At 34.1% G+C, this 24,096-nt stretch overlaps 1 protein-coding gene across 1 annotated transcript in view; it reads left to right on the top strand.

Annotated features, from left to right (window-relative positions):
* LOC144858623 (ATP-binding cassette sub-family F member 3-like) overlaps positions 1–24,096 on the top strand; it is a 140,037-nt gene that overhangs the window by 109,913 nt on the left and 6,028 nt on the right. The window contains exon 18 of the mRNA XM_078714709.1: positions 16,571–16,658. Within this exon, the coding sequence (XP_078570835.1) occupies positions 16,571–16,658 (88 nt within the window). The remainder of the gene's footprint in view (positions 1–16,570; positions 16,659–24,096) is intronic.

The raw sequence follows: 24,096 nt of genomic DNA, 5'->3' as shown, positions 1-24,096 counted from the left end.
ACTCATCTTTTTACATAATATACAGCATCAGCATGTACAATCTAATTTAATTGTCACACAATTGAATTAACAAAGGACAAGGATTTCAAATAAACTGTTACAAATAAACAATTATGAATGAAATAGTTGGGGTATTGTTGGGTCCATGGGAAATCAACAATGTTTAGTAGACTTATTTAATTTGTTATTTACAGTTGAGGGTGGTTATTTTTTAAAGACATGTTTTATGATTTCTTAATCACCAAGCAGAAATACCGCTGAGATAAATGAAAGCAATTCAATCTGTTCGCTTAACCGGGAAAAAATTGAAATTCGATATAATTGTATTTACTATAACCACTAATTTTGTTTTTTAATTTTTTTCTACGGAAGTGATCAACTTCATATTCAAAATCCGATTGTATTCATCGTTAAATAATTATTATTATTATTATTATTATATAATGTTAATGTACATATCAACACATCCCACTTCTGTTTTGGATCATGGTTTTCCTCTTCGGCATTATTTGCCAAATTATTGTTACTCCATCTCCATGCTATACTACAACACATGTCGCGGAATAATATCGCTTAACATAAACAATGTAATTTGACCACCCAAAGCTCGCACGTGGTGTGACGAATTGAGAAGATCGAACGACGCGACGTACCCGATGATATGCATGATTGGCCACCAGAGAGCCGAGTCGACCACGAGTTGCAACTGTAGGCAACCGAGCGACGCTCAGTCGTCGTCGGCGGCTGAACTTACTGACCTCTGTCATATTTTATAAAGGAAAACTGCAAACAGCATCGTGAAAATGGCCCCTTGTCTTGTCCTTTCTAGGCCTACCTAGTAGTAGTATACCTGTTTAGCGTATTTTATTGACTTGCGAAAAACGTTGTTTGAATTTTAATAAATATAAATAAATATGGTCTTATGTCCTAGCTCCTAATACTACTACTAGGCTATACTAATAATACTACTAGACTAGTGGCTGGTGCTAGCTAGGCCAGAGAGCCAGCCTAGGCCTACGTATGTATTTGTTGTAATGACAATTTAAATGTTTTATTTAGCTCTATTCTACTCATTACTACTATTATAATTTATAAAATGGCCTAGTTTGTTCGTATGATTCGTATACGTCCCGTATATGATATTCTTATCATGAATAAACAACGTATACGTTACGTATGCTAAACGTATACGACGCCAACTCTTTGTGGAGCAACAGAGTGGAAATAATGTAAACAGTGAAATCGTATACGATCCGTATACGTCGTATACGTTTTTAGCGTATACGGATCGTATACGGCTTTTTTGCAAAGGGCAGTATTCAGTTCAGTTCAGTTTCAGATTTATTTCACACATAAATATAACACAATACATACATTTTTCTTTTTTTAAATATAAATGATAAAAAAATGTGTGTGGAGATTGCAGTATTGTAAAAATAGTAATGACTGAAATAAGCAAGAAAAAATACAATGTATGCACCTATAAAAAGTTCTTAGTGCAAAAACAAAAAAACAAAAAAAAAAACAAAACTAAAGTGCATAACTATGAATTAATAATTGTTTGTATTTTTTTTTAAAAGAAGCTAAAGTATTTGACAATTTAATTAAAAGGCATAGTATTCCAAAAATATGGTCCATAATAAATAAAAGATGTCCTACGTAATGAAATAGAAAACCTTTCATAAATGATATTTTTTGAAGTCGAAGACCTACTATTATAAGAATGCAATTGACAAAAATATGAAAAGAAAGTATTGAATTTTGAAGGAAGTTGGTTATTACTGAAACGAAACATTAACATAGCTGTTTGAAGTTTGTTGATATCAAAAATGTTTAATGTATTTAATAAATAAAACAGTTGTTTGATATGTTGATCGATGAGATCCTCCAGTACAAATTCTAAGAGCTTTCTTTTGAATATAAAATAAACAATAAATTTTAGATGTTTCAGAACTCGTCCATGGACATAAGTATGTACATTTATCAACAGTTGTAGCCCAAGCAATGTTACAATAATTTAAGTATGGTAATATAAGAGTGTTGTAGAGTGAGAATAAAATATTAAACGGAAGTATGTACTTGAGTCTAGATAATATTCCAACATTTCTTGATACCGTTTTATAAATATTGGCAATATGAACGTTCCAATTTAATTGAGAGTCAATTATGACCCCCAAAAATTTGATATGGTTTACTTTTTTGATTGGATGATTATCAATAACGATATCAGATGGTAGATCTTTAAATTTCTTATAATTAAAGTAAATACAGTTAGTTTTAGATAAATTAAGCGATAGTTTGTTGGCCATGCAGAAACATTCTTTAATTCTATTATAATTTTTGCTATAAGAGTGTGTACATTTTCATCTGAAAAAACTATACTGGTATCGTCAGCAAACAAAATGAAGTGTAATAAATTTGAGGCATTAGGGAGATCGTTTACATATATTAAAAAAAGCAATGGACCCAAGATACGCCACAAGTGATGAGCAGTATATGGGAGTCTATTGAATTAATAGATGTAAATTGCTGTCTGTTATAGAGATAATCTTTAACTAGATTTGAACTCGTCATGATGACGAGTTAGGCTATTGAACAACGCATCGTAACATACAGATGCTATTTATTAGGCTTAGCCTACAGTAAGCTGCACCACAACTATTGTACTTTCAACCTTCGTCATCCTGTAGAAACCTTGGAGTTGTCATGGATTCAACGCTTAGTATGTCCAATCAGGTACATAACATCTGCAAAGCTGGGCTTCACGCTATTCGAAAAATTGGATGCATTCGGAAGTACCTGGATTCAAGATCAACTGAGATTCTTGTTCACGCCTTTGTTACATCAAGGCTAGACTGTTGTAACTTACTTTATAGCTTACCAGCAAAGGATATCTCTAAAATTCAGCGAGTCCAGAACACAGCTGCCCGATTGGTCGTTCAAAGCCCCATAAGGCAACATATCACACCTGTGCTGAGACAACTTCATTGGCTTCCGGTAACACAAAGAATTACCTTCAAGATCTGCTATTTGTTTTCAAAGCTCTTCATAATTCTTCATCTAAGTTCATTTCTGAACTTATTCAACCTTATGTTCCTAAGCGGTCTCTGAGATCTGGATCTGAGTCTCTTCTTGCCCATATTTTTCATCCTTCCACTAAGTTTTATGGAAATCGTTCATTTTCTTCGGCATCCGTTTCTCTATGGAATGCCTTGCCTATTGAAATCCGTCAGGCTACTTCCACCAGTGTCTTCAAATCTCTCCTCAAAACCCACCTTTTTAATTTGAAATTTTTCTAAATTGTTCTGTCTTTGTAAAGCGCATTGAGGCTTTCAGCATAATGCGCTATATCAAGTACCAGTTATTATTATTATTATTATTATTACAAACAGCATAGCATCGATCAAAATCGTTCAACAAGCGTCAACAGTTGACTGTATTGGCATTGTAAACGGTTTAGTTGACGGTTAGTTTTTATTTTACACCACTCACGTTTATTTATTTGTTTGAATATGATGACATTTTCAACTCATTGCGCTTTATGATAAGTTAAAAAAATGGGGGGTCACCAGCCATCCTGAAGAGTTATAATCGATTCAAAATAGGCATATTTTTACACAAATATGCATAAAATTAACCATTTTCAGCCGCACGGTTTTTAAAGTGTGACGTGCACGTGTGTCATTATTTTACATTCATAATTCATCAAATATGAAAGAAATGTACCACAAAAATATATAAAACATTAATCAAGCGCAAAAACAGGCTTTCTAGGCTGCATACGGGCTAAGTGTGCAAAAGCGCGCGCTACACAAATTTTTTTGAAAAATGTGAAATGTTTAAAATGTTAAATTGATTAGAAATTGATTTTGAGCATTTTTAACTTTCAAAGCGCATGTACGCGTGATTTGACCAAGGTTCAAAATTTTGCTGATGATACAGGAAGATGACCCTTGACATGAAGCATACATGTGTCAAGTGATGTTTAAAAATATCTATTGGTTTTCAATTTATAGTCAATCTAAGAATTTCAGAAAATCGCACGTAGTTGCGCTACGCGACCACATTTTCATTAGACCAAAGCTTGTTGCACAATATATACGCGCATCTGCTGGCCAAGTTACAACATAACTGCTACCAACGTTTTTGAGATCTGCTGCGGACAAAAAATGGACAGAAAAAATGAAATCTTTGACAATAGAGAGCGAGCCTAAGCCTAATTAAGTTTAATGGAAGGCCTCTAATGCCATAATGGGACAATTTGGATAATAAAATATTTGGAAAGGTCTAAGAAGATGCCAAGTGTATGATGCTTTTTTGCTAACATATGTGTTAATCTTTCATACATGTGGAGAACTGCAAGGTCTGTAGAGTGTCCTTTACGGAAACCATATTGATTATCATGTAAAATATTATGTTTAATAAAAAAGGACAATAGCTATTATCAATTATTTTTTCAAAGATTTTGGAAAAACAGGGAAGCAGAGCTATGGGTCTATAATTACAAAATTGGTATGGATCATCTTTTTTTTTTCAGTGCATTCGGAAATTTTCCAGACTGAAGTGAAGTGTTAAAAATATTAGACAATGGTTTGCAAATAAAAGAGGAAATTATTATTAATATTACTTCTGAGTGAATATCATCACCTCCTGGACTTTTATTATTTTTTAATATATTGTTTGAAGGTTTGCATGGCGAAATCAAATGTTGATATAAAGTTTGCGGTACACCACGTGTATTAGTTCTGAAAAGAACTGTTGAGTTTCTCGACGTTTCGATGAATATACTTTGATCGTCCTCAGGAGTGAGAATGCAGAAAGTCCAGGAAACTTTGAATATAAGTGGGAAGGGGTGGGACCGGTGTGAAAGCCAGAAACAATGGCAAGTTCACACAGTGGGAGGGATTGAAACTAGCTGTAGCAGAGCATTGTTTCTCAAGAACAATAGTGAATGGAAACTTGCTATAGAAGAGAATTGTTTCTGATAGGTGTGAAAAGCAGGGTGAGACAAGCTAAAAACAATAGCATTGTCTCAAAGTTGGGTGTGGACTGGCCAAACAAGACCATGTGTCCAGACTGGGTTGTGAAATGTAAACTGGCCAGAAACTATGGCATTGTTTACTGTCGATGAAGATTCTTGTTGAATAAAGATAGCCAAATGTCACTAATAACAAATCCAATATCTTGATGAACAGTGTTGTGTTTGTAGATTTCAATAGCTTCCCTGGTTCGTCTGGAATGCCAAGAAGGAACAGTAGCAATTAGTTCAGCATCTTTCCAATTAACTCGGTGTTGTTGTTTGTGAGAATGCATAACTATTGATGATTTGTCTTGCTCTCCTCTTCTGGCATGGCCTTGATGTTCTTTGAGCCTGGTTTGAAGGTCGCGTCCAATTATTTTTTAAATTATCAATACTATCAATTACATCTTTTTCTGATACTGGAAAAAAGAATAAAGAATTTGGGTTTGATGGAGAAAGATATGTTGAAAACGAAACAGGACTTGCATTCATTGTTTGAGCTAATTTGTGACCAATTTCAGAAAAATAATTATTAAATTCATTAGAAATTTGGAGTAGAAATTTTTATATTATTCTTTAATAAATGTTTTGGAAGATCATGTTTATAGTTTTTGCCAAGTACAGTATTAATAGTTTGCCAAGTCCGCTTAATATTATTCTTATGAGTATCAAATTGTTTCTTGTAATGATTTTTGGTGGAAATACGAATTAAGTTTGTTATTTTATTTCTAAAAGTAATATAAACGATTTTATCCTTATCTTTACCTGATTTAATGTACTTTTTATATAGTCTGTTTCTTGTCTTAATTGATTTAATTATACCGTTAGTTGTCCAGAGTTCAGTCTGTTTGCGAATATTAATTTTTCTTTTACGTATTTTGATATACTTATTATAAAGTGACATGAATTTAACATGGAACAAATGATATACTATGTTAATATCATTTGTAATGTCAGTGGTTTCAGACCAAAAAGTTCTTGACAAAGAGAAGAAATGGTATTAATTAATGAATTAATCTACTATATGTGAACCTAGGTCTGTTTGTCATAAATAGTTTATCTTTGCAAGAAATGCAAAAAATAGGCAAGTGATCAGTAATATCACAATACATTATACCATATTTTAAATTACAATCGAGAGAGTTACAATAAATGTGATCAATTAAGGATGCAGATGTTTTTGTTATTCGAATCGTACCCAAATTTTGGCTTACTCTTACCCAAAATTTTGGCTCATTCGTACCCATCATGGACTGGCTCATACCCATCATGTACCCATGTTTAATGCTATTTAAAGTATATTTATATTACATTTAAACCCAGTTTTATTACATTTTTAGATACCCATCATAATGTTCGATACTATAATGGCAAAAACTACTGACCCAAAAAGTATAATATATGTACAGACTCGTACGAAAAAAGCACAGCTTCCACCGTATTTGGGTATACTGGCCAAGTTAAATAATTGAGGGAGCTGTTTTACATGGAAGATGTCAGTGGCTGCTTAGTCCTGTGTGATGAAGACTTAAATTATTATTATAACATGATAAGTAGGTCCATGCCTACTGTATTGATTGCTGCATTCTATTTTTTATGAATGAGTTATGAGTTATTAATCTATTATTAAAATTTAATTGCCTTAAAAAAAACGTGTATATATGATTATTTAAATAAAAAAATAAATGGAAAACGATCATATTTTATTTATTTTATTTAGTCTTTTCACTGGATTGCATTTTCAGTAACGCAGTACTGCTTTCCAAAATGGTCCAGTTACAAATTTAAAAGTAAAGAAATATTATAGAGTATCACGGTGCTGACGTCACGATGGTAGGTGGCGCTGCGTGGTTGCTAACGCAACCAAAAATACGTTGAGCCTGCCTGAGTGACTCCAAAGTCACCAATGGTTTGGAATAGGCTTATTGAAGTAGTCATTTTAAAACTTAAAACTTTTAAATAATTTTTAATAAAAACAAACTAAAATTTCAAAAGATCACTAAATATTTGTTTTTAATAATCTATTCTTCAACTACAGTTTAAGTTAAAAAAAATCAAGCTAAGATGCATAATTTGATAGAAATACAGATCTTTACTGTTTATCAACATAGTAGCACTGAACGCATTTTTTGGTTGGCTAGCAACCATGCAGCGCCCTCTATCGTTGTGACGTCACACTGTGATACTCTTACTCTTACTACATATAAAAATACAGAAAGATAAAAGCATAGTAGGCCTCATTTAAAAGATATATACAGAACAGTTAAAAACAAATTTTTTTTTGTATAAAAGACATACAAAATAAAAATTGCAGGATCACTTAGATGATAGATACGTCATTGTTGCGTTGTCTATTTCACAACTAATAAATAATGCATGTTTTTTTTATAAAAGGGAAATCCCTGGTCAGCAAAAACACGTAGCTGTTTAGAGGAAACATCTGCCAAATGTTTATCGCCTCAACACACTGTGTATCATCATTTTACTGAATTTGATAAAAAATATATGGAAAACGATCATACGTCATTACTGCCTTGTCTATTTGACACCAGGCCCTATAAATGCATGTTTTTTTTTATAAAAGGGAAATCCCCGGTCAGCAAAAACATGTAGCTGTTTAGAGGAAACATCTGCCAAAAATGTTTAATTGCCTTAAAACGTGTATATGATCATTTCATTGAATTATTTAATAAACAAATATATGGAAAACAATCATACATCATTACTACGTCCATATTTTGACATTATAGGGAATCCCGGTCGCATTATTTTTTAAAACAATAGTAAAGAGTAATTCGACCCCATAGCCCTCATGCAGGCTTTTTGCTTAAAACAAGGAGTTCTTTAATTCAAACAATCTTATAATACAATACCAATAAAATGTACATAATCATTTTTATTGAATCTAAATTGAAGTAATATTTACTTGATCAAATATATGTAATCAAAGAAGATAATTAGGTGATAAGGATAAAAATGATAGGTTGTTGGTACTTTACCTGGGCTTATTATTGTAATACTATACTAACAATAAAATGAATTTTTCTTAATTAAATGTTCTCTTACGTAAATAAAAGACAAATGTACGTTTTCTCTATAAAAATATATTACATTTAAATGAATGTTAACAAATAAATATGCCTAATTAAATGATGTTTAACAATGGTAATTTTTATTGGCACACATTTCTAGTAGTTTAATAGAGCGCATTGCACTAATGCATTCCCCATTTTCTCCTAGATTTTAATATTTTCTTGCTAAATCAATTTTCTTTCACATGAGTTACAAATAGTTAAATTTTTTATTACGTCATCATATAAAAAAAATGAATAACGTGAGTTACTTAATTATATATTCAGGTATATTTATTCATTCATAAAAAAATAAATCAATAATACAATGGCAGCCAAAAGGCTGAAAAGTAGTATTTTACAATATTTAATTGATATAATAAGAAGAATATATAAATATGTATAAATAGTAAAACCAGTTAAAAAAAAAAAATGTAACACATTAGAATTTGTCCACCGGTAAGTTGAATGCCAGCCTATTCAATATTCATTGAAACATCATCGAAACATCATCATCTATAAAGTATATTTTAATCTTATAGCTCATGGGAATAAAAAGTGACATGATTAAAACTTATTATGAAAGCTGTTGAATTGAAGATATGAATTCATATACAAATTTGGCCTGTGTAAATGTTTGTCGTGTTTAAAATAAAACTACCTACCTATAAATGGCAACCTGCTTCAGCCTAGTTTTCAAGGCAGTATGTAGTGTGATGTACTAAATATGATGAGAAGATTTGTTCATTATGGAGATGTTTTAGGCGCTCTCAAATCTGATTATTGACGTCACCGACTGATATTTCATATGTAAACGTCACGATTAGAATGGTATTAGGCCTAGGCTTATTTTATACGCCGTGTGGTGGTGGTGGTGGTGGGTACACCCAGCTAGCTCGTTGGCGGCCATGCGGTGTACAGTATTCGACTAGTACATATATAATCCAGTTGATTATAGCATGGACCTAGCATATACATTGACACTAATCGAATATGATTGTCTGTGAAGACGTGCGCCCTCTCGAAATTGTGAAAAAAAAACATTGTTTTGATGAAATATAAAGTGCGTGTATACATTGGCGATATAAAAAATATGGATATTTTACTCTCAGTTAGGGGTGCGTCTTCTACATAGGTGTGACTTATACACTGAAATATACGGTAATTATCCTCTAAACTGTTGCCTTCATGTTTCATTTTGTCATGTTAAAATTGGTATAAAAGATGGGTTTATTTCTTCTATTCTACACTGTATATAACATATACAGTACAGTGTATTCCGTAAATACTGTTATGCTTTATGACACAAAATAGGTACAATTCAACATTGTAAACATATTTAATTCATGTCATAGGATATGGCATAATAATTGTCGGTGTTCATATTTTAACATATGTGCATGTTGCATTTCCACGGATAACCCCGAATTCGTCGAAGTGACGAGTTCAAATCTAGTTTTTTATATCATTCTATGACATTTTGTGCATATCCAAAATTCCCACGGCGTATGAAAATCATGTGTTTTTCTCTTGAATTATGATTTTCCAGCCTTTCCTAGTCATTTTAAAAAAGATTGACATCATTTCAAATTATAATGTCGTCATACGAACACGTTGATTTAGACCATTTGCGCACGTTTTAGTTGAAAAAGTTACAAAATATTGTCAAAATTAAGTTTATTTTAAATCTACTAGATGGTACGCGAGCGAAGTGACCGTACCATCTAGGTCGTGCCCACAGATGGTTCTCGAGTACATAGTATAATTTCAGCGTTAAAAAACTGGCGATTTCAAATATGCGCACCGCAGAACAATAATACATGTCGTTTACAGGAACGATAAATAGACACAGTGATTTATGTGAATTAGCACCCTGGGAATTAATTCAGAAAGAGAAAGTTGTCACAAAATGAGACCAATTGTTTGAGTCAAATTTGTGTTTTGTATGTATAACATTAGGGTTGGGGGATTGGAAAGAGGATGGGTGCAAAGAGGAACAATTTTTAAATATATTCTTTTTCCATTCAGTAACGAAATATTAATTGTTTTCATGTTTTACAAATACCACTAAACACAGTAAAGCGATTTAATACTTTGTTGAAACTGTCACTCTCATAGTCGATTGAAATAGTAAAGTTCATGTAATGATACACCACTATGACGTTTATAATTTTTGAGAAGCAACTGTCAGTAATAAAGTTTATTTGTATATGTGTTTATATAATGTACAACAGTTTGTGAAAAACACCTCTATTCGGGGCAAATCGTAAATTCGTTTTAATTGTCAATAAATTATCTAATTCAACTTAATTAGTAGGCCTAATGGTTTTCAATTGTTTCTTAGGGCCAATTTATACTTTAGTTGGTTCTTACCCACAAAAGTTGTTCGGCGTTAGGGCATGTGATCCTTTGTATTGTAGGCCTATCCTAATTTGTTTAGTATCTTGAGCCAGTTCATATTTACACGGGTAAGTTGGTTCGTACCCTCCAATGTTTGCGGTAACTGTGCTCAAGAAAGCAACTAACTCGGCCCCTAGAAAGCACCTTTATTCGGGGCAAATCGTTTAACCTAAATTTGCTTTAATCATCAATAAATAACTCAACTTAATTAGTAGGCTTGATGGTTTTCAATTGCTAGTACAATTTAGTACGGAAAGTATGAACCCACTTTCTAAAGCATTGAGAAAAAGTTTACGCACGATTTCTGAAATGTCCTCAGTACGAATACGAATAAAACTCTAAATATGTCCTATAAAAACCTACATCCTTACGTAAATGTATACCGCTCTTGCAATTGTCCAGATAGCTCTCGAATAAAGAAACTTTGGCATTAATAATTGTAAAAATGAACAGAGAGCGAATGAATACAATTACAATGTATTAGTTCTGTAGCCAAATATAATTGCCATCATGAGAATTTTGAAATGAAAAATGAACTTTAGACTTGAATTGTCTGTATTGCATGGTATCGGCCTGCCACATTCCTGTCTCATTATTTTATGATGGAGCGGTATCTTCATATTTATAAAATTTGGATTGTTTTCTTACAATTAAGGAATATTATATATAATATATATTTGTTGTACACAACTCATACATCTACTGGTATTATTAGCATTTTCAGTGTTACATATAATTATATATTTTAACTGTCTGATAAATTGAAATAAGAAGTAACTGGCTTTACAAAGCTACCCATGACATTGAGGGGGATAGGTGGTGGTTGAACTGCAATAATAAAGTTGATTGAACAGATATAGATGGCGACTGAAAACACCAGCTCATTATCTGTTTTAAAAAAAACCTATATCTCACCTCTGCAATCACAGATTTTTAAAAATGAATTAAATTTCTGTTATGAGTGTACTTGCCTTTGTGTTATTACACCTGAGAGAATAGACACTGGTGGAAGAGAGAATTTCCCCGCGATATAAATAGTTTATTTCGATCTTCATTGTTTTGGGGTTTATGGTAGCTAGGCCTCTAGGCCTAGCAGCTCTAGGCCTATGCTTCAAAAAGCTATAGGCATACGTTTATTTAATAAACCTTTTTTAACGTTGAAGTTAATTACACCTTGTTGTTTGAACAGAATGATTTTTGTAAATCATGGTATGGCTCAGTGAGTAAATCGGCTTGACCATTGATTTCAATGTTTAGTACGTTCGAGTTCGAGCTAAAAATCAAAACTAGACCTCAATCTAATAATCCTAATTACAAAACTAGCAAAAGGGATATGAAACCTCACACACACACACAAAAAAAGCAAAATATAATAAATCATGAAATAAACAAAAATGTAAATGAACAAAAAAAAAAGTAAAAAAAAAAATCCACAAATAAAACGAATCCAAATGGATATAACAATATTAACGAAAAATATAAAATAATACACAACGAAAAATACACTTAAAATATAGTTTGGTATTTTATAGGCCTACTTTCGTTAGTGTCCGCGCACATCATCTTATTTCAACATCATGCATTTTTTGTGTTGATTTCAAGTCTGTAAGAGGCTATGCCAATACTTCACATCTCAATTCTATAAATTACCAATTCATATGTTATCATTAAAATGTTTTCAACTGCCAACTGATTATCAGAGTTCAACCTGCATCTCCCTCTCATGTACATGCACGTTGTTACTTTATGATGCGCACCCTAGATTAATATTCACACAGCACAATTTTTCTTTAGCGACTTCCATTTTCGTAAAGTCCCATATCCAGTATTGCTTTCATTTTGTAGCTCATAGTTACTTAAAAGTGAAGGAATACTTGGTGTAAACAAAATCCATGGCTTTTTATGAGGGAAGAGTGCGCTTATATGATACTTACCAGGGGCGATCACAGAACTATTTTAAGGGGGTTGCCCATGAGTCCAGGACCGTAGATAACAACTTTTTGAGCCACAGGCCCCAGAATTTTGTTAAATGACAGATGGCCGGAAATGGTACTCTTGCACGTAAAATTCATGATAAATGGCACCTATAGTTCGCCGGAAATGACATTCTATATTGGGCTACCAAACAGCAATACCAGCGTATCCCGCCTATTTTTTCGGCCAGTAAAACACACGCGACATTTTTAACGTCAGAGGATGTCCCCGACGAAAGTACTTCCGGTAAGGTAATAAATTATAATAATAATATTTATTCGGCAAAAGTTCTTAAAAGTATGTTTTACATTTTATCTTTCCAGGAGCAAGTAATAGGCATGAGCCCAAACAGAAAACTGCTCTTACTCCATCATTATTATACAGTAGAACCTTCATTTTACGTACGGTACGGGACCGGAAGGCGTACGTAAAACAAGGGATTCGTAAAATCCAGGTTGACCTTAAATTGACCCCAAATACGTACAGCATGCAGGTGGTCCCTAGGGCATCACTAGCTAGGCCTTGCCTAGACTATTCAGGCCAAGCTAGCAGGGCCTAGCAAAATGGGAGGCCTAACTAGAAAAGTACAGTATATACAGCCTGTGCGTTTAAATAAAGTGTTATAAATAAAATATCAATGTTCTTGTATTTTCTATCAATAAAAACAGTAGCTGCTGTAGGGAGAATGCACGTGTGTAGCTTGTCTCACACAGCAGAATTATTCACACAGCAGCCATGGCTTTGTTTGTTGTTGTTAAATTGCGCCCTCAATGTAAGAAAATGATGACGTCATCGGTTATTTTAAGCGTACGTAAAATCCAGGGAACGTAAAATCAGGGTACGTAAAACACGGGTTCTACTGTAGGGTTCTACTGTACAATACAAAAAAAAAACAAACAAAGCTAAGTAGTACAAATTAATTAAAAAAGTTATAATAAATTAAACCAATTAAGAATAAGCTGCATTGAATAAACAATATAAATAATGGAAAAATTGAAGCATTGTGGAAGGGCAAAGGCTCGAAACGTGACCCAACTATGTATCGTGGACTTAACATCGGCTCTATCGTTTGTAAAAGTGTCATCAACATTATACTTTCAAGACTTCAATCGTGGTACGATCATCAGCTCACTGACAATCAATATGGCTTTCGTCAAAATCGTGGCACCAATGATGCCACCTTTGTGACCAAACTTTTTCAGCAAATCACGAACGATCAATCAACAACAGGATATCCTCTTTTTGACGATCTATGCCACGTTTGATCATATCACTAGATCCTGGCTCTGGACATCTATACGCCTTCGTTTACCACCAGAACTCGAAAACACTACCCTTATTGATATCCTTCAAAATTTGTACTCAAAAACTACAATAGATGTTGAAAGAACAAAACGTACCAACAGCCGCTGGTGTTCGTCAAGGAGGACCTGAATCTCCTCCATTGTTTGATTTATATATTGACTTTGTAATGAGAATTTTAATGCATCACGCAACCAATCAGAGATTAGATTTCTTTCAATTCAAATATCGAATACCTACTACTCGCAAAGAATGTGCAACTATTAAACGTGGACCAACTGTTGGCACATCGCAACTCGATTGGGCAGGTTACGCCGATGATATCGTGTTATATCTATTTTCGTTTGCTTCACTTGAATCATCACTCTCCCTGATCGATTCCATTTTCAAACAATTCAAACTGAAAATAAATGCAACTAAAACAGAAACCATGACTACCAATTGTAAATTCACATATGGAGAAGTTTCGCTATCTTGGCTCTCATATCGTCCATGACCAGAATACCGGGAATTCATTAGTCGCATCGAATCTGCCAAAAACAAATTTTTGTCAATGAAGAATGTTTTATTAAATCACAATATTCTTCTCCAAACTCGTTTGATTTTCCTACGAGCTTATATTCGAAGTCGATTGACATTCAATTGTCAAAACTGGATTTTAACGTCTGCACAATCAAATAAACTTGATTTGACCTGGTATGTTTTTACGACGAATGATCCGTAATGGTTATCAGCAAAAAAACACTTTAGATGATGAATGTTATAAACTGTATTACACCAACATCGACATTCACAATATATGTAAGACATGTGATTTATCTACATTCATCAAAACCCAGCAACGAAATTATGCTGCACATCTGATTAGATCCGATAATGATCGGATGACGAAAAAGCTATTCTTCCAAGATGACAAATGCTCGAAGCGTGGTAGAAATACGAACACGTTATTCAAACAAGTTCTAGATAATGTTGGAATGGTCAGACAAGCCTTCATTAACAACTCGAAGGCCCGCTTATTTTGAATCGGCATTTATTTATCATATGCCATCTAGAACACTCTGTCAGAGTTAGAGATTAAATTTTTATATTATATATAGTGTTGCTTAAACTACACTTCAGAAAAGAAAATATGATCGAAATTTGCAAAAAGAAGTAATTAAAAACTGTTATTTCAAAGTTTTGAACGTCTGTAATTACTACGGAAATTTAGCCCAATATTTTGGACATAAGATGAAGATAAATAGGGTACTACGGAAATACTTAAATGATGGGTAATCACCGACCCATATGACAGGGTTTTCCACGAACACAGTGTGTAGTGGCCTTTCGTACCTTCTCATGATGCACACAAACAATTCAAACAGTCAGAAATTCATTCTGAGCATGATCAGAAATATATCCACACAACAAAATACATCCACACAACAAAATACGTTGACAGCCGGCGTTAAATTGTGCGCGGTATTGTAATGTTGGTTAATTTTACACTGTCAATTTACATATAGGCTCTTCAAAAACTGGACTTCTATAACGTTAATGGTTATTATATATGATAAAATGGGATCTAAATTTTAATTTAGTGACAGAAAAAACATTTGGCATGAAATTAAGAGTGTTGCCTGGGCAACTGGGGCAACCCCTCTGCGTCCGCCCATGCTTACTCATCCCATGTGAATTAGTATATAACCATATTAAAGTCAACAAAGACCGTGCGGAGCACCGGTTACTACTAGTTATTATTTATTTTTGCTGGTATTTTTCGGCAATCATATAGTAGGATTGGCTGTACATACTTTATTGACCTTTATTAACTGAATATTCAAAAGATTTACAGAATGACAAAGCCATGATACCAAACACATGTGATCGGCATCCATCTTAAAATGTGTGTTTGTCATCATTTTTATGAGGCTTTTTCAGAGTTTCTCGCAATTTTTTACAATGAACTACCTTCAAACTATATATTATTATTATCATTTATTAGATATTAATATTATAACTGTTTATGGTAAAATCTGAAAATCGATTTTTTTGTTCAATGGTAAATCTGGCATTCAGGGCTTGTTTTCACGAAACTGGCATGTGCGACAAGATAGCGGTTTTGCCACAACTCGCCTCATTTGCGGAAACAGACAACCACATGTGCAAACATCACATCGTTAAATGTGCAAAAGAAATTCTAAAAATGTGCAAATCATTTTCTTCAGCACAAATCAGTTCAATTAACATCAGGAAATAATATAGGAATGAATATTGGTACGGTATAATCCAGCACATGTAAATGTTATGTGCGAATGAAAACAATTTTGATTCAACGGAGAAAAAAAATAAGAGGACATCTATAAGGAACTTCAATTTATTGCAATCTCCAGCAAGAAGCTACAATGTGTCGGTCCTGCATCCCCGAACATCATTGTAGGATCGTTTTTTTTTTTAAACAAAACAGATTATTTCAATTTCACCCTACTAAAAGTGGCTATATATTGAAAACATATTATGTTAGAAAACCTGTAGGTTTTTGGTTAAAGACAATTTACACGTTTAAAGTAAAAAATGATAGTGGTTACATTTAACGGCACATTAGTGGATTATGAATTTTTACAGATTTTCACATTTGAGGGTGCATGTTTGCACAAATGTAGTAGTTTGCATGTTTGAGAGCAAAATGTTTTCACAACAGGTGTATCATATTATCATCATCATCATAATTATTATCAATTATCATAATCATATCATATAAGAAAGTAAATGTACATACATCTTTTTATATAATGATATTACTTTTTGCTTCTTTTTTCAGACCAAATTTTTATATTCTTGATGAACCCACAAATCATTTGGATATAGAGACTGTTGAAGCATTGGGGAAAGCTCTAACAGACTTCAAGGTAATAGACATGTCTAAGCCAAGAAAAACTGCTGTTTTTTCCTGTCAAGGTTTTTCATCCTAACATTATACTTCATGAAATAAGCTTGGGAGCCATCCTGATTTTTGCCCCAAATCCAAGATGGCGGCCAAAATCCAAAATGGCTGCTAATTTAATCTAAATTGTATTTATAATGCGCATTAAATGCCCTTTCCAAACTTTTTAGACTGGATATTTCATCCTAAGAATGTTACCTATAAATGAGTCACTTATGAATCAAAATTCAAGATGGCCACCATAATTCAAGATGGCCACCATAATTCAAGATGGCCACCATAATTAAAGATGACTACCAATTTGATCTAAATTGTATTTACAATAGGGAGGTTTTGCAACGTAACGAAAACGTATACGTCGCACACACGTCACCAAATCGTTTTCATATATCAAGAATATAAGGGTCCCGTTTCTATGTTGTTTTGATTACAAAACCACCAATGTTTACATATTGACTGCGATCACTTAAATATGATTTAAACCACTCCATTACGGATGGTGACATGCACATACATTTGAGTTTTTCTAACAGAATTTCATGATTAACTGAGTCAAATGCCTTGCTCAGGTCTATGAAAACAGTACCAGTCATTTTACCCTGTAAGCACTCGTTGGTTAAGTCATGTAGCGTTGTTTCAGTTGAATGAAACGGTCTAAACCCTGATTGACAAGATGGGATCAGCTTGTTCACATCAAGGTACGAATAGACGGCCGAATGTAACCACTTTTCTAAAATTTTTGAAACAATTGGTAGGATGGAAATTGGCCTATAATTATTAGTGTTACTTTTGTCTCCTCCTTTTTCCAATCTGTAATGTAATGTCCGCATCGTATTGATAGGTTTAGGACATGGGTTAATGACTTTGTCACGTGTGGGTAAGCTAGTTTTAGCATTGTTACACTGACGTCGTCTGGACCTGTTGCTTTACCAGCAGATATTACTTATATTTGACTTTGAACAAATTCTTCTGTGATGTCTGGCAATATACATTGTTCGAGTGAATTTGACTCAGAGACGTTTTGATTTGTTTCAAATATACTACTGGTTGTAGCATTCGCCATACGTTCACAGATTGTGGAGAATTTTTCATTCAATATATCAGCAATGTCGTCAGGATTGTTGATAGTAATTCCATTATTGGAAATAATACAATTTGGGGCTGATTTTTTATTGCTTGGAAGGACCTCTTTTAGTTTCTTCCATAGCATTGACGAATCACCTTTGTTCTTTTCGATGGTTGATTTAAAATATTCATATTTTTTGGTCCGGATTTTATCAGTAAGGTTGTTCCGTAACGTTTTGTAGGTGTTCCAATCTATTTGTAAACCAGATTGTTAAGCCTTTTTATGCGTGCAATCACGTTGTCGCATAAGTTGCATTATTTCACCATCAAGCCATGGCAGTGATGCATTTCAGACGCGTTTACATTTGGTTGGTGCGTGATAGTTAAAAATACCCATAAACAACCAGTGCCACATGGACCACGCTTTTTTAACGCAAAAAAGTACATTATTCCATGGTGCACACATTAGGTCGTATTGGAGGGCATCATGGTTTATATCTTTAAAACATCTAAAGTGTAATGAACGAACGTTTCCGTTTTTAGGAGTTTTCCGATTTTGGATACCGTACGCAACATAATGGTCACTAATTAGAGCAGGCAATACACCACTTTCGCTTACAAGTTCAGGATTTGAGCTAAATATTAGATCGATTGTGGTGTGTGTTGATTTAGTGACTCAAGTTGGCTCATTAATTAATTGGGTCATTTGGAATTGGTCAAAACATGAGGTTAAAGGATTGGTACTGTTTTTTTTATTAGACATGTCAATGTTAAAATAACCAAGAACTATGATTTGTTTACATTCGCAGACCGCCTTATTAATATTTTCGTTAAGTTTAGTGATAAACTCAGCTGGACTAGAGGGCGGTCTGTAAACAGAACAAATTAACATTGAGCGTCTTACATTTTACTTCAATCCAAACACATTCGATATCATCTGATTCTAAGTTTAGTATTCAAGTAAATTTTCTTTTGGATGATCCAAAGACAGATAAAAATCGTAAAACTTACGTTTTTTACTCTAGCTTTCGCTGGTCAACGACGCAGCTTAATCATGAGTGAGTCTCTGTGACTTGGACTTGTTACCATTAGATCTCGTATATGGTATAGCGCCATCTATAGATCGTTCAGGTTTTCCCAAATGGGATTGTCGGGGCCTCCTCTTTAGTAAGTTGTTGTACAATTTTGGGAGTTCGAAACCGCCGTCATCTCTGTTCATAGTGTTACCATGTTTTCTTATTTTTATTGATTCTTTTATTTTCCTGTCTTTCCATGAAGATTCCGTACGTGCCTAGTATTTTTACGTTCCAATTTGGTAAGTGAGTGTGAGTGGTCATGTGATCGGTGATGGCTGAGTTGTGAACAATTTCTGAAGCTGAATTTCTGGCTAAACGTGTTAGGATCCCTGTACAATGTGAAGTGACATCTGCTTTGTGTTCTTTTATCCTTGTGGATAAGGTTCTAGCTGTTTCTCCTATATATGCTTTTTCGCAGTTGTTGCAATTTACTTGGTATATTACACCAGATTTTTCATCATTTTTTATTTTGTCTTTTGGGTGAACTAAAAGATTTCTTAATTTGTTTTGTGGAGTAAAATAAGTGTTGACATTGTAACTAGATAAGCAGCGTCTAATTCTTTCTGATATTTTTGGTATATATGGTATCCCTATGTTTCCTTTGTTTTTGTTGGTTGTATCTTTTGTTTTTTGTTTGACATTTTGTTTTCCTTTCTCCGATCTTTTTTGGATTATCTTGTCTTTTTCATTTCTGTTAGTTTTTCGTCTTTTTTAGTGACAACTTTTTTACATCTGTCAACCAGAGTGTTAACCACACTTAACTTGTGTTCCAATGGATGGCAGGAGTGAAAATTTAAGTACTGGTCTGTGTGGGTCTTTTTTCTGTAAACTGTCGTCGTCAGGTCTCCATTGTTCAGTGTACATATGATGTCTAAGAAGGGTAATGTATTGTTAGACATATGCTCAGTTGTAAATTTTATGTTACCTGTTTTGTCAATTGTGTTTAAGTGTGAGTTAAGATGTTCCGCTGATCCCTCTGGAATGAGAGCTAATATGTCGTCAACATACCTTTTCCAATATGTTGGCTTCATTCCGTCTGGTGCTGTTTGCAGTGCTTTTTCTTCTAAATCCTCCAGATACAAATTTGCAACGATCGGGCTGATGGGACTGCCCATGGCAATACTGCCAATCTGTTTATATATTTTTTCCTGGAAGCTGAAATAAGTGGTATTAATGACAAGTGATAGTAAATCTATTATATCTCTGATGACCATGTTTGTGCGTTTTTTCAGTGTTTTATCTTGTGAAAGTCTCCTTTCTACTATTTCTATGGCTTCTTTGGTAGGGGTTTTTGTGAAAAGATACACTACGTCAAACGAGACAAATGTGTGATTTTCAGGAATGTCAAGCATGATTAGTTCCTCAACTAGTTGTTTTAAATTGTCGACGTGGTGGCAGGAGGTGCCAACCAACGGAGAGAGGATTTCAGCTAATTTTTTGCCCAAGTTATAGTAAATGGTGTTTATGCAATCCACAATAGGTCGTAGTGGAACATCAGGTTTGTGGATTTTGGGTAAACAGTATAACCTTGGTGTGATTTCTTCAGTTGGGAATAAAGTAGCTTTCTCTTTATTGCTACTTTTCTTTTCATCTAGGAGCCGTTTTAATATTTTAACATACTGTGTTTTGTATCTTTTGGTAGGGTTGTGGTTTAAGGCTTGGTATACCTTATCGTCATTGAGCATCCCTTGGACTTTTTGTATGTAATCAGCTTTGTTTAGAATCACTGTTGCCCTCTCCTTGTCGGCTGGTAGGATTAATATGTCCTTGTCTTTCTTTAATGAATCTAAAGCAATGTGTTGATCTTTTGTAATGTTACTAGGTGGGAGTTTTACGGAGCTTATGATAGAGGCCATTTTACTTCGAAGCGCATCACGGTCGTTTGATCCCACTAAGTACGCTGCTTTTTCACTAGCTACGATCAGGTCTTCTATAGGCTTAGTCGATGGGGTGACGGCAAAATTTAGGCCTTTCTCCAGTAATGATTTTTCATGTGAATTTAGGTTTCTGTTACTCAGATTAATTACCCATTTTTGTTTTAATTGGTTACCTGTTAGATCTGCATCTTGTGTTAGGTTGTCTTTTAATCGTTGTGTTTTTGCTTTCCATGTATCAAGTTTCTTGAGTTGTCGATCTCTTGTGCGTTTGAATTCGCTTTCTTTGCAGTTGTTTATGTGATTCCGTATTGTGCTTTGCATCCCTCTGTCGTCCACAAGCTCTTCCAATTTCCGGTCACACCCCCTGGCTTTCCGTTCAAATTTTTCGATATCCTTGCTGACGTTTGTGATTCTTTCGTTTAAGAGTAGTTTTTCTGCATGTTTGATTATCTTTCTTCCCTTTTCAGTCTTGATCGGCACTCTCAACTTCAAACTTGTAGGCGTTATGCCCAAGTTTTTGCAACGTAAACTGAACACCCTGTGATTTCTAAGGCGCGAAACTTTCTTTTGAATGTTTTCATAGTGGCATATAAATTTCACCGTGTCCTGTCCAAATCCTCTACAATTGATCCAGATGAACCTTTTTACTAATGATTCTAAGTTTGTTCAACGATTTCGGATATAAATTGTGATTCCGCCACCGTGTCGGTTTCTGTCTTTACGTATTACCGAAAACTCTGAAAGATAGATCTCGTTGTCTGAAATCGTATCGTCACAAAAGGTTTCGTTTAGGCAGATAATATCGAAAGGTTTTTTTGAAAATAATATTTTTATAATATAATTGGTTGAATTTATTTACTATACTTCTCACATTAAGGTGAGCAAAAGAGAAACAACCGGCACTTTGGTTGTGAATGATACCATCAGTTAGGGTTCCTTTGGACCTCTGTTCTGTGGATTGAGAAGTTCTCTGACTGCTCCCAGGTGTTGATTCAGTCCGATGTCGTATTGGCAGATACTGATTCGCTAATCGAAAAGACCTTTGTACTTCAGCTGGTTGTCCTACTTGGTTTCTGTCCTGTCAGTGTATGCGACCTTACCAATGGAAGAAGTTATTGGCACGGTTCTTCTATATGCGTCCACTGTCTGATTTCTGATGTGGTCGAGTATGTTCGTCAAGCGTAACCTCACACCTCATGAATTTAGATGAACTCCATCGGAGACCAAGTGATCGGGAGTTATGTATCGGTTATTTATAAATCCCCAGTTATTTCGCTTTGAGATGGATCTCAACAGCTCATTGCTGTCCTCTACGTTTCTATGTTGGGAACTTGACTCGTTTTTGCGGTGAATGATTGATGAGATTGTAACTTTCTTGGGTTGTAGAACTTCGCCAAGAGAATATATTTTAGTGGCAATCGTCTCTGGACTGTCATACATGTTGTTAGTGCCGACATGTACAATGACTTTGTCAATACAATGTTTGTTTGGCATAGTCCGGCAGATTACATTTACATTTGTTGCTCTGCTCAGTCTCCTGGGTTGAAGTCGTTTAATCATGGAATCACCAATGATCAGGATGTCTGCAACGGAAGCTGGTGACCTTTCGTTGTTTGCTATGGAGTTAGTATTTGCGATGTTCAATTTCTTGTGTTTGTTTCTGTATTGGTCAATATGATACCTGCTCATTGTGGTTTAGATCATCAAAAACTCTGTCGATCATTTGTTCTGTCGGCATACGGGAGTCGGCGGTGTGTAACATATTGTCATCATCGATGATGATTTGGACAACCTCGTCGGTTTCAGGTTCAGACACAATAGAACTCGGTGGTTCCGGCTTGGTTGGTTTTCTGTGCAGCTACATGGACCAGTACAATCAGGACACTTCATTACCATATGAATGGTTGGTTGTTCTTTTGTCTTGTTACCTTCTTCACTTGAAGAAGAACATAAACATCATTAACATAATATTGTCAACAATCGAATGTAGCTCGTCGAATTCCTTTTCTATTTTGTCAATTTTGTCAATTTTTCTTTTTTCACTTATAAAAACTGACATTTGGGCTTTACTTGTTGAAATGTGTTCAGTTAGTTTGTCATCAAGTGATTTAATATCCGATTGAACTTTTTGTATGGCTTTGAGTAGAGCTTGCATAGTAGGTTCTGTTATGGGTTCAGATATGGCGTCGATACCGATAAGCGTTTGGTTAACGGTAACTTGTTTTGCGGTTGAACTACGGAACTTAGACAGGACTTTGGGAAACTATTTCGATGGTCAAACAAATAAAGTGATAGTTCACTAATGTCATCAGATGACTACGTGACTTTAATATGAAATACATGTGGAAAGTGTACTTAGCGTTTTGTCTGAACCATTCATTGTTCCGTCGGTGTGTGTCCCGTCGCCATCTTGGGTCTCATCACAGTACTTGTTCTTGGCAGCTTCAAATAATATCTTCCTAGCTTTTAGTAGCTCATCGATAGTGAAATTAGTGCTAAGAAGTGACTTTACTTGAATACTAGGTGAATTTTTGATGTCTATGATGATTTTTCTATATCCTTAGATCGATTTCTGTTAAGAAACTCAGAGAGCCTGTGTAACACACGTCTACGTTCAAAGCCATGGTTCATATGAATTTGAACCATGGCCTACTGTAGGCCTCTTTTCATTAGGCCTAAGTAAAGACTTAATCTGGCCTTGGCCTAGGATAACTAAATTATTAGGCCTTATGCGTAAAATTTCGGGTTCATTTTATTAGGTAAACATGTATAGACAAGTGCACGCATTTTCATTAACATTTATTTACCAGTATTTCTTCAATTGTTTCTCATTTCTTAAAACTTGACACTTTATTCTTCTGTTTCTTATTCCTACAAAATTATATTTATGTAAAAATACATCTTAATTTTTACCGTATTATATTTTTGGTACCCTGAAACATCTGTATTTAATACATAGTTCTTCATTTCTTATATACAGTAGGCCTAGACCTACAAAATATGTGTTCGTATTTTATTTATTTACGGCGTTTTTTTGTAACTTTTAATTAACCAAATTTTATTTTAAGTTCATTTTGATTTAATTGCCAAGTTTGTAGTCTGTCTGTGTCCGTGTTTTTTCTGTGTTAAAACAAAAAACCAAAGTAAAACACAATGAATTCGATAATCATGTATTAATATGAGGCATGGCATCATAAAATAATAATTTTATAGATTTTTATATATTCATAATCTATATTTAATAAGCTTTAAAATGAGGCGTTGTTTATTAAATTGGTTTATTATATGAAGAGTTATTAATGAAAACACACGAGTCACTTTCTAGCTCAGGAAATCTTCATTTTGAGAAAATCAACAATGAAGTAGCGACGCCGATTAGCTAGGC

The sequence above is a fragment of the Antedon bifida genome, chromosome 2 (genome assembly GCF_963402885.1).
Source record: "Antedon bifida chromosome 2, ecAntBifi1.1, whole genome shotgun sequence".
NCBI classification, from domain to species: Eukaryota; Metazoa; Echinodermata; class Crinoidea; order Comatulida; family Antedonidae; genus Antedon; species Antedon bifida.
This window is presented reverse-complemented; position numbering and strand designations above follow the sequence as displayed.